The 12,001-nt window shown below is 53.1% G+C and overlaps 1 protein-coding gene across 1 annotated transcript in view; it reads right to left on the bottom strand.

Moving 5' to 3' along the window:
- Positions 1 to 8,136, bottom strand: part of SLC9A1 (solute carrier family 9 member A1) — a 54,721-nt gene extending 46,585 nt beyond the window's left edge. The window contains exon 1 of the mRNA XM_004705070.2: positions 6,962 to 8,136. Coding sequence (XP_004705127.1) covers positions 6,962 to 7,313 — 352 coding nt within the window. The 5' untranslated portion in view covers positions 7,314 to 8,136. The remainder of the gene's footprint in view (positions 1 to 6,961) is intronic.
- Positions 8,137 to 12,001: the final 3,865 nt, after the last annotated feature.

The following is a 12,001-nucleotide window of genomic DNA, read 5'->3' as shown; positions in this document are numbered from 1 at the left end:
GCTGCAAAGGCGAAGTATGACTCAGGAATAGCCCAGGCCTGGTTTGCTGAGTGAGCCGCCTCGCCTTGCCTTGCCTGGGATGGAGAGGGGGCAGGTGCGAAGGGGGAAGAAGTGGGGCAGGAGTTCGGGCAGCAGGCTGTGCACAGGCTGGCACACCCCGAGGGAGCTGAGGCCCCTTAGCTCCTGCTCCGCAGTCCTCCTGTCTGCGTCCAAAGGCAGTCTCTTCTGGGAAAGGCTATTTATTTCACAAAGGGATGACTTCGCATTGGGATGGGTCACTGTTTTCCCACCAAATCCAAGAAAGGACCCACCCAAAATAGCCAGACTTGAACTAAGAACCTGACACACAGCCTCTGGAGTGGGGGCTTAACCCAAAGTAAGAAACGGGGGGTCGGAGAGTCGGGCCTTGTCTGAGGCCACACAGAAACCAAAAGCCCGTGCCATGACGTGGCCCTGCGGGAGGGAGCACGTGGCGCTGTCTCGGCGGGGCCTCCAGGTTGTAGAAGAAGGCAGTCTCATCTTTGGGGGGTTCTAACTAGTGACCTTTTGGGTTAGCAGCCAAGCACTTTAAGCCCGGTGACACCACAGCCCAGAAGCAAAGATCTGTGATCAGACCGTCCCAATCCAGCTTGCTTTCTGTCGTAATTCACTGCCAGGGCCCTCCGTCCTCCTCTCTCAGGACCCACAATCCCTTGAGGGCAAGGGAAAGCCCAAACCCTCCATTCTGAAGGTCTGGCACTTCCCAGACAGAGAATGATAGCCCCATCTGCGTCTGGCCCTCACACTCTGCCTGGACACAAATACAGGTGTGTTCATGCCGCTGATGAGTACCTTGAGCAGAGCCCCACCAGGGCTGAGCTGTGTGGGCACCACACCCCCGACTCTCTGCTCCTTCAGCCCTTCCTGCAGGAGGGACCGTCTTCCTCCTGCCCTCCATCCAGATGATGGCAGTGGCTGTGTCTGGTCACTGCCTCCCCTCGAAGCCCCCGGTGGCTCACTTTCCCTTTGATCCTCACAACAAACCAGCACTCAGACCAGGCAGGAAGGAGGACAGGCCTCTGTCAGGGTTTGGGGGGTGGGGGTGGGGGTGGAGGCCGGGTCCTTCTCCACTTAACACACCCTGAGGCTCTGTTTCCTTAGCTATAAAGTGGACACCTCATCACCATCTTCAATCCCATAGTTGCAGACTGATTTGGCCTACAGCCCCCTTCCCAGAAAAAAATTGACTCAGCGTTCCCTGGGCCATTAAAACCTTTGGTACCGTAGCCCATGAGCCGGGAAGAAAGATGGGTCTCTTATTTTGTAGCTCCCGGGGTTGTTCCCAGGGGTCAGGCTGGTATTGCCCACTTTGGGAAAACACTGTTTTATGCTAACTACAGGAGAGATCAAAATTAAATCCAGGTCCTCAGGAAACAACAAATGAACGTACTCATGAGGATTACTACTGCGCCCCCGCCCCCCCACCAACCTGGAGCGCTGAAGAAAGCTGGCCCGGCCGCTCCAACAGAGAGGGGCTGCCTCTGAGGATCCGGCTGGGCAGAGGGTGACCCCGAAACAAGCCAGCACCCTTCTTGCTTAGAGGCAGAGAGAGTCGCAAGGCTGGCAGACCCCGCTGGCTACAGGAAACTACTCTCCTTTGCCCATGCAGGGCAAGTTGGGGCCGGAGCACCCACAAGGGCAACAACAGAAAGACAGCACCAGGTCAGGCCCCGCCTGACTGTGGGGGGTGGGCACAGACACGCAAGGACAGAGGACAGGTCCAGAGCTTTCTCTAGCCAGAGAGAAGATTCCCACCAACAGCATCTGGCCAGTCCCTAGAGGGAGACCTAAAATTCCAGGGAGCAGGGAGAGTGAGCCAGGCGGCTAAGGGCTGTTGCTGCGGCAAGTGAACGGCGACCTGTAGCGGCCCCACAGGACAGGCACCTGCTCTACGGGGACTCCCAGGCTGTACCAGCACGTCGCCAGGCCTTTTCTTCCTCGGGGTGGCTGGTGGGTTCGAACCACCTTTCGGGGAACCATTGCACCACCTAGGTGCTCAGGGCAGGCTGGCTGAGGGGATGGCAAGAGGGAGGAGATGCAGCTGTGCCCGCCAGAAGGCTCCACTGAGACGGGAGCAGAAAATAAACAGCAATTCAACCTCACAGACGATAACCCCTCTAAGCTGTTTCCTCGTCCACAAAACAGAGACAGCCTTTCTCTTAGGGGGTTTTAGCAAGGATTACATGAGATTATTTTTATAAAGTGTCAGACACTACTCCCTAGATACTCAATAAATGGTAATGATTCCTGAAACCCACACACACCCAACAGAAGAGATGTCACAGGGCAGGGCAGGCCCAGTGCCAAGGCTGTGGCCAATCAGAGAGAGCAGGGCTGGAGCGGGGGATGGAGGAGGCGGGCAGAGTGAAAGCAGCAACTGTGGTGGGCTAAGACGACCTCCCAACCTGCATGGGCCCTAGAAGTTGCTAGAATGCGTGGGATAGTCTGGGACATTCCCATATTCACACTCACATCACTCTTGGGTTGAGACAGCATCTTCGCCTTATGGATGCCAGAAGTGAGGTACGTGGGCCATCCGTGGTCACATGGTGTCAGGGACAGGGCCTTCTGCCCAAGTCTTTCCTTTGTGCCAGAGGCAGACGGGATGGAGAGGGTGGGAATGAAATGAGGGGCTTGCTTCACAGAGGACAGCAACCTGCACGTAGTGGGTACTCGGCTGAATGGAATCCAAGCAGACCAGCCTGGACCAAGTGCCCTGGTGCTTCTGGAAGCCTCAGCCCTACCCAAAGGCTTCCTTCCAGTGCCCAGCTGACCCCGCTTCCCACTGTCCTAAGGCCAGTCAGCTGCTTCCCAAAGCAAAAAGGTCACCTCTTTCTTTTAGAGAGTCCCATCTGGGACTCTTAGACTGTTTCAAGGTAACCTTTAGGCTGGTCTTCTTTTGTTGGACATTCGAGAGGCAAGTTTCAGTCTTGTGTTCAGGGAAACCCCTCGCTGGGCTGAGAGCCACAGATGTGCAGGGACCGTCACGACCCCAGCTCCTCTACCCACAGGAGGAGGAAACAGCAGGGTGTGCCTTGCAGTGACCAAACCAAAAAAAAGAAGAAAAAGTACAAGATGTCGAGGGACAAAGGGAGCTTTTCTGTTCCGGGTCAGGAGACAGGATGAATACCTGCTTTATGGGCTCCAGGGCCTTGGCCAAGACTTCCAGGTCAGAAATATGGGCAAACAAACCCAGAGGATCGCTGCCAGTGGGGAGCCGGGCACCACGAGGCCCCCCTTGGAGCGGTCACCCATCTGGGAGTCAGGTGAGCGGGAACAAAGCTGGATTCATGCAGGGCCAACTCACCAAGTGTGGAGGGCAGGAGTGGGCAGCGACTGGCCGAGGGTCAGCCTCACAGCTCTCTCCATCTGGAAGCCCCCTCCCCTCGCTCTGCCAGGCCCTCAAAGGAAAAGGTAAGCATCGCAGCCATAGAGAGAAGAGGAGACCAGGGAAGGGAAGTGACTGGCCTAAGGTCACTCACTGAATCAGGACAGAACCCTCCACAGTGGTCCTGGACCTTCCTCCTGCCTCGACCCTTTCATGCAGTTCCTCATGTGGTGGTGACCCTCAACCATCACATTATTTTCATTGCTACTTTGTAACTGTAGTTTTGCTACTGTTATGAATTGTCATGTAAACATCTCATATGCAGGATGTATTTTCATGGTTACAAATTGAACATAATGAAAGCATAGTGATGAATCACAAAACAATATGTAATTACTGGTATATATTGTGAAATATTTATTTCTAATTGCAAATAAGTGAAATTTTGTCTTGAAGCATGGTGTCGCATAGGCAACAGTCTTCACGCTGGGTACTCGATGGATAGAGGAGCGGTGTCTCGGTGCCTAAGACCATCGGAAAATACTGCATGTGTTTTCCGATGGTCTTAGGCGACCCCTGTGCAAGGGTTGTTTGACTCCCAAAGGGGTCTCGGCCCACAGGTTGAGAACTGCTGCTCTAGAACTTCTGCTCCATCCCCACCCTCCCACACCTGTCTGACAAAGTGTCTTGCTCAGACTCTGCTCAATGATTAGGAGATTTGGGATAAAAATGAGAGCAGTGTGCAGCATTTTCTATTCTTAAAGGAGGGATACCTTGCCAGGGAGCAGCTGCTAAGGATGACAGAATGAGGGCTCCAACGACGCTCCTATCCATGCTGGGGGCTGAGAGGACAGGCAAGCACCCAGAACAGGTTCCTGGGCTGTGGTGGCTCTGTGCTGAGGCAGCAAGCCCCCCCGAGCCCCCAGCCCAGGCCCAGAGGCAGCTGGGGTCAGCTTTGGCCACAGGAAGAACAAAGGCAGTAGACCCCTGAGACCTACAGGAAGGACTCTGGTGGCAGCTAGGGTGGACAGCTCTGCAGCCCTCTAGCTGCTGGTGGCAGGGCACTGTGGTTTGGGTGGCCTGCTGCTCACCCCAAGATCGGTGGTTCAAACCGAGCAGTTGCTCTGCGGCAGGAAGATGAGCTGGCTGCTCCCGTGGAGATGTACTGTCTCCGGAACCCTAGAGGGGCTCACTCTGAGTCAGGGGCGACTTAGTGGCAGTGGGTTTGGGGTTTAGTGTCAGAGGCGGGCTAAAAGGCTGAGGCAGGGAGGCTTTTGCCTTAGGTGTTTAAATACAACGGGAGGAGCAGCAGCCACTCATGGAGCGCTTCCTGTGTGTACAGTACTGCACAGTCAGCTCTGTACACCCTAGTTTTGCGTCAGGCCAGAGCAGCAGCCCTATAGCTACAGCTAAATACGCTTTATTTATTTCCCCCACGAGGAAACCAGGGCTCCCAGAACAGTGGAAGCTAGGCCTGACCTTGGTTCTATACAGCAAAGGTGGGTGGAATATGGGCGTTCACTTTTGTCACCCTGACAGGGACCACTGAGACCTTGGACATCCCTCTCTCCAATCCCTTCTCTGGGCTGGCTGGCTGTGGAAGCTGCTCTGCTGTCTGGGGCAGAGACGCCTTCCTGAGCCAGACACTGACTTTCTACAACTGCAAGCACCCTTGGAGATGACATCCAACCTCCACGTGGTAGGATGGGAACACTGGGGGCCGAGGGACGGACCAGGGTTACCCGAGTCAGAGGAATGGCAGCAATGGCAGACCTGGAAGGGGCCCCAGGGACCAGCTGGCAGGTGAAGAGGCAGGGTTGGCCCAAGGTCACTGAGGAGCTGGATGGGAAACCAAGTTTCCTGACCTCTAGACAGACGCACTTGGCAGGCCCACTGTCCAGCCCAGGCCCCCCTGCTGATGGTGGGAGGCCATGCTAGACCCCCTTTAAGACTGGACACGCTGGCCTGCAGGCTATCTGTGGTCATGCCATCATCCCACCATCACACACTGCTACCCAGAGTGTGGGCACCAGCATTCAACGCCCTTAACACAACAGGGCTGGCCGGGAGGGTGATGAGTCTGGAGGGGGAGGACAATCCTGCCTGGTCTCACACAGGCCAAGGACACTTCCCAGTTGCCTCTGCTTCTTGCAACTTAGTTAAGACATTTAGAGAGTCTTGCCCATTTCACAGGTGGACGGCATCAGCCGGAAAAGGCCCCGGTTTGTTGAAGGTCATCTCACTCTCTCACATTCAGTACCAGCAGCTCCCTTGTCCAGGCCTTGACTTTTCCTGCGAAGCTGGCTGTCATCAGGGGACAGGGGCTGGTGGCCCAGCTCCACACGCAGGCCCAGCCACTGTGACCAGTTCAGCACCTGCAGCTGGAAGCTGGCTCCTGGATCTGTGCAGGCTCAGCGAGAGCCCAGGGCACCACAGCCCTCCTGCAGCAAGTCCCAGAGCCTGTCTCACACCAGCATGGTAGTGCCACTCAGCGCCTGCGTGTCCTTGTGAAAGTAGCCAGGCTTCCTGCCAAGAGTCACATACACCCCAAACCTCCACACTGGGCAAGGGGGGAGCAGAGTCCCAGGCTCCCAGGCCTTCCACAGCTCGCCTGGAAAGGCAAAGGCAGCATTCTCAGCCCCCTGGACATGGCTTACTGGGATATCCGGGCTAGGCAGGCTCCACTGAGTCCCCTCAATCTACCACCCAGTGGAACAGGGCACACAGGCCTGGCAGGGAGACCAACCCTTGGCAGGGGTGAGGCGTGGGAGGGGGATAACTTCCGTTCCTTTCCCTACAAAGAGCCTTTCCAATTTCCAAGTCTCCTCAGACCAAAACATCCCCAGCAACTCCACCCGGGGCCTCCCCTACTTAACTGAACAGCAAGCCAATGTCACTAACAGGTTCAGACGACACCTTGAAACACAGCCAGGTGTAAACTTACAGGTGAGTTGGGGCCAGACTAAGCCCCTACTCTGCCACCCCAAAACCGGCTTCCATAAGTGGTATAAGGGGTGGCATTCCTAGACTGGAAACTGGCTTGGGGGTTCCTCACTACCTCTCTGGGGATGGTGGGAAGGTGGGGCCATGATGCTCCCTCACAGTTGGCCACACGAGTGCCCCAGTCCCCAGCAACATTCAAACTCCTCCAGCCAACTAGAAATACACGCCATCCAGGGCCAGCCTACCGTGAAGTGTGTAATTGCACCGGCCTCTGATGACAAAACAGAACGTGTCACCTGCTGGGAGACTGTCCTGTCTCACACACAGCTAGGTGCTGGCTCCCCATGGGGTCTGGCCCAGTCTGAAGAGACTGACCAGGCCTGGAAGGCTCGCTGAAGATCCCTAGTATCGCCCTCCCTGCACTCCTGCTCTCAAGAGAGACTGCCTCTAATTTGGCAGGTCATCGAACCAAAGAGGCCACCAAGCTCAAGTGCAAGAAAGACCAAGCTGGAGGGCTGGAGGCTGCCTAAGTTACAGGAAGAATCCAGACCCTTACCCCTGGGCGAAGCCCACAAGGGTAGAGATGAGGCAAGGTCTTCGTCTGGTGGTGGCGATAGCAGCTGCCGTATTGGAGCACACGGGCGTACTTACCTATCTTCATGAGACATGCCAGCAGGATCCACAGGGCGATCTCGAAGGGTGTGCGCACGTGTCCGTAGTCGATGCTCAGGACTGGAAAGGGCTTCCGTGGCTTTGTGCCGTGATCGGTGGCGGAGTGGTTAACAGGGCGACTTTCTGGGGTGACCTCTGGTGGGGCCGTGGTGACATCCCCGATCGAGCGTTCCCGTGGCGGGTCGGAGCCCCGGATGGTGCTGGCAGTGGGGCTGGGCTGGAGGCCGTGGCTCCTGAGAACGGGCAGCAGCCCCACCAAAGCTACCACCACCAGGAACGAGGGGAAGATGCGTGGTGTGGTGAGGCCACAGGTGCCCGACCACAGAAGCATCTTCTGGCTCCCTGGGCCCACCAGGCCCCAATCTTTAGCAGAGGGAGCGTTAGAGCTGGGACATAGGTAGCAAGGGATCAGCAGGTGGGAATAGAGACTGGGCTGTCTCTAAGAAAAATTCATGTTTAGACAGGCTATTTTTGTGCAAGTTGCCCTCTGGGAGTAAGGAGAGGCTAGGGGCTTTTGCAAACTCCCAAGTTTTGAAAGCAAGATCTGGGGCTCCAAACTGGGGGAGGGGGCACGGACCCAGTAGGACTACTGGAGGGTACCAAAGGGTCTGGAACCCCAGGTCCGCTAACGGGGCCGGGAGGGGACACAGGGTCCTGGGGCAGCGGAAGGGGCAGGGAAGGCTAGCCCCCCCAGGGAAAGGTGGGGCAGAGGGAAAGCTGTGAGTCTTGGCTGCGGAAAGAGACGGGGCTGGGACGCGGGGCTAAGGGAAGAGATCGGAAGCCGGGGCTAAAGGAAAGGGACCGAGATGGGTGGAGCCAGTCCCGGAGAAAGAGAAAGGGGGGCGGGAGGGGGGCTGGAAGCCCACGCTGCGAGGAGGGAGTTGGAAGACCGAAAGCGGCCGCTCGCTTCCCCACCCAGAGACGGGCCGAGATCCAGGCGCTCCGGGCTGAGATTCCGGGGAAATGGAGGGAAGCGGAAGGCGGAGGCAGGCGACCCGGCGGGAAGGCGCCGTGCTGCGGGCTGGGGGAGGTTCGCGGTGGGCCGACGACCACGCGCCCCTCCTCGCGACTCAAGCGTAGCGTGGCCCTCCGCCCGGGCCCAGCGGCAGCTGCTCCGTAGCCTCCTCCAGAGCTAGCAACGGCCCCGGCGCCCACCCGGCCGGCCCCGGCAGCAGCGGACTGATGCCGCGCTGAACCCGGCGCTGGCACTTATAGGCACCAGCGAGCAGCCGGTGCACAAGGCTAGAGAGGTCTCTCCGTGCCGCGTCCGCAGCGCCCCCTATCACCGTGGGAGAGGTATCACGTGGGGGGTGGCGGGTGGCGGGTGGCGGGTGGCGGGTGGCGGGACGGGAGGATGGGATTTAAAACGACAAAGATCCTAACTCACTCAAGTAAAGTATTTTGCTATTTACAAAACACTTCCATGCCTTTAAATCCACAGCCTCATGAAAGCCTCTTAAAGTGAAGAATAGATGATCATGTGCACGGTTACTATGTGACCTTGAGCAACTTTCGAACCCTCTCTGTTTTCCACAACGTTCTCATCTGTCAAGTAGAACAGTAGTAATGCCTGTATCAGAGAGAGAATCTGATGACAAAAGCAAAGAATGACTTTAACGTATTGTGGCACTTGATCAGAAAGGACCAAAACCCGGAGGACACCATGTTTGGTGAAGTACATGGTCAGTGTGAAAAAGGAAGGTATTCTAGCAGATGCATCGATACAGTGGCTGCAACAATGAGTTTAAATGGAGCCACAGTTGTAAGGACGAGGCAGTGTTGTATCTGGCCTGCATAGAGTTGCTATGAATTGGAACATACGCAACACATTGTGATTTTATGTCAACTTAAGCGGGCCAGGATTCCCCCTTGACATGATCTAACATGGTGTGATTAACTTCATCATGGGCAAGCAGTTGTGGGGAGACTAGACCTCCTTAATCTGGCCATAGCCTTGGTGTGCTTGCGGGAGGTTTTCATTGCAGGTGTGGCCTGCTCTTAGTATAAATTGACAGTGCGTGGTAGCTGGCGCATTTCCACTGCTGGATTTGGATCCTGCATCTAGTTGGTCAACCTCCTGTTATATTGCCTGCTGATCCCAGAAGCCATCAGTGGACCTACTGACCTTGGATCATTTGGCCGGCCTCAGATTCGTTCAGCTCGGTGTCCATCAGCCTGTGGTCTTCCTGCTGTGTCTTCCTGCTTCCTAGTTGTCAGTCCCTGCAGCTATAGGGGTCAGGAGGAGTTGACATAGGACCCGCAGACAGGAACCAGACTGGAATTACCCACTGGACTTACAACAGTGTGAGCCATTTCTTGATATTGATCTCTTTCCACAGACATACACATACATCACTAGCTTTGCTTCTCTGGGGAATCCAGTCTAACATGAGCACCTAACAACACAAGAAGGGAGCTTAAGCCATAGAACAACCATTGTGGTTCCAATGTTGCAGGTGGAGAAACTGAGGCAAAAAGAAAACAGGAAAAAGGAGAGCTGAGATTTGTAGCTGTGGTGCTGGCTAGAATTGGTAAACTCTCAAGAGCTCATGGCTCTTGAGCACATTAGATTCCCTGGAAAGGTTTTTCCCTCTAGATTTTTAAAAATTTTATCCTTGTTATTGAAATATACACAACAAAAACATAGGCCGTGTCTGCAATACAGTACAGTACAAAAGTTAATACAATTAAACAGTTTCTACATGTACAAATTTCATAGCACTGATGACATGTTCCCAGTTTTCCAATCATTCTCACCCTCCTTCAAACCAGACTCCCTGCCATTGAGTCAATGCCCACTCCTAGTGACCCAACAGGACAGAGTAGAGCCACCCGTGTGGGTTTCTGACACGGCAACTCTTTATAGGAGTAGAAAGCCCTGTCTTTACACTGTGAGTGGCTAGTAGTTTCAAACTACAGATCTTGTGGCTGGCTGCCCAGTGCATAACCACTATGCCACCAGAGCTCCTTAAGCTAAATTGACTCCAGGGAATATTTTTGGTTTAAGGATTATCTCAGGGCAACAGTTTCAAGGGTTCCTCTACCTTCCACGGATGCAGAAAGTGTAGAGTCCCTGAGAACTTGAGAGTGCACGCTGCATTTTCTACTTTTTGGTCAGGATTCTTTCATGAATGTTTGATCAGCGTGCTCAGTACTGTCAGTTGGGTCCCCTCTAAGTCTGGTCTCATGGCAAAAGAGACAGTTGCTCATGGAGGCAACTAGCCACATGTTCCATATTCGCCTCCTGTTTCTGACGCCCCTTCAGATGCTCCAGGTGAATAGAGACCAATTGTTGTGCTCGGATTGGCCTCTTGCAAGCTTTGAAGACCCCAGGTACTAGGCATCAAACTAGGAGGTAGAGTAGAAACACTAAGCACATTATTAGACCAAATAACTTGAATGGTCCAGGAAACCATGACCCTCAACTCTAAACCAAGAAACTAAATCTCGAGATGCATTGGGTTGTATATGAAGAGCCTTGGAAACTACTCTGTGTTGTTGTTATTGTTGAAAATGCATTTATCACACAACTTTTGCCAGTTTAACTTTTTGCAGATGTACAAATTATTAATTAACAGCAATTATAATCGCCTATCAATCCTACCCTTGACCAATGAAAATTTTGCATCACGCTTAACCCCCTTGTCCCTTCCCTCTCACTCCTGGTAACCACCAATAATAAGCTTCAGTCTCTATAGATTTGTGTGGATATATATATATATATATATATATATACACACACACACACATATATTTACATATGTATGCATATATCTTTGACAAGATATACGTATGAGAGATCTATGGGCTCTTTATATAGACATATATATGTGATTGTATAATATTTGTCCTCTGATGATTGGCTTATTTCACTCAGCAGAATATCTTCAAGCTCCATTCATACTATAGCATGTATCAAGACTTCAAGACCTCCCTGGAAAGTTTTCAAAATTCTTGCCTGGGACCTGCCGGCAGAGATGTGAACTTCGTTGCCATCATGAGTCGGAGTGGACTTGAGGGTAACCAAGAAGACCAAAAGCAAGGACAGCGCCAGGATGGGCATTTTTTCAAAAGCACGCCGAGTGGCTCTAAGGCACCATTAGAGTTGAGAATTAATGAAATAACTGAAACACTGCCCCCATTTTGCAAAAGATTAAATCAAGGGTCCAGAAATTCCAAGTGACTAGCTCAAAGTCACCAGTAACTTCACAGGGTTTAGTAATCTTTGCTGTGCTTCGTGTGGCAAGGCTTGTGCTGGTCTCTGGCAAGACATGTTTTTTTGCCTTCAAGTAGAAGCTTCCTAACTCCTCATCGAGTATTCTTTCCACTACTCTGGAATGTCGGGAAACAGAAGGCACACTGCATTCTTAAGAAGCTGTTCCTTCCTCCTGTAGGTTTTTACGTCAGTCCTGGGCCTCTCTGATTGTCTGGGACAACAGAACACGGTGGAGAGTGTGACGATGGAGTCTGACTAAGCCGGACTGTAATATTAACTCCATCCATTCTGGGAAAACTTAGACAAGTCCCGTCACCTCTTTGTGCATATCCCTTCTTCCTAAAGTTGGAATAGGGACACAAATAGTATCTATCTTATAGTATTTTGGTGATAGAATCATGGTAATAATTTCTTTTAGAAGAATTGATAGCAGACTAGTGTCACGGAGTTAGAGATTAACTACGTCCCAAATGTCCAACCTTCCCAAGATGCTAATTTGTGCCTTTCTTCCAACACCCATCTCGTCCCTTGAGTATATTTCTTCACATCCCTGGGTTCTTTGGTTTGTTGCAATGTCCCACAGAAAATCACAAAACTTTGAAGAAATGTCTCACATGGTGGAGGGTGATGTTCAGGCCCAAATCGGAAGATCAGGCAGAGGCGGGCCAAATGCAGAGATCCAGAGGCAAAAGGAAAAATCTTCAAAAGTCAGGTCTTCTTGCTTTGCCAAATCTGCGTCAGGAGATAGAGGTCTGGCTTTCAAAGTGAGGTGATGTGTGTTAGAACCGTACATTGGCTTCTGC

The sequence above is a fragment of the Echinops telfairi genome, unplaced genomic scaffold (genome assembly GCF_000313985.2).
Source record: "Echinops telfairi isolate 266 unplaced genomic scaffold, ASM31398v2 ScPeMD7_7457;HRSCAF=8495, whole genome shotgun sequence".
Classification (NCBI taxonomy): Eukaryota; Metazoa; Chordata; class Mammalia; order Afrosoricida; family Tenrecidae; genus Echinops; species Echinops telfairi.
Note: the sequence above shows the minus strand (reverse complement) of the source record. Positions and strands in the feature narration are given on the sequence as shown.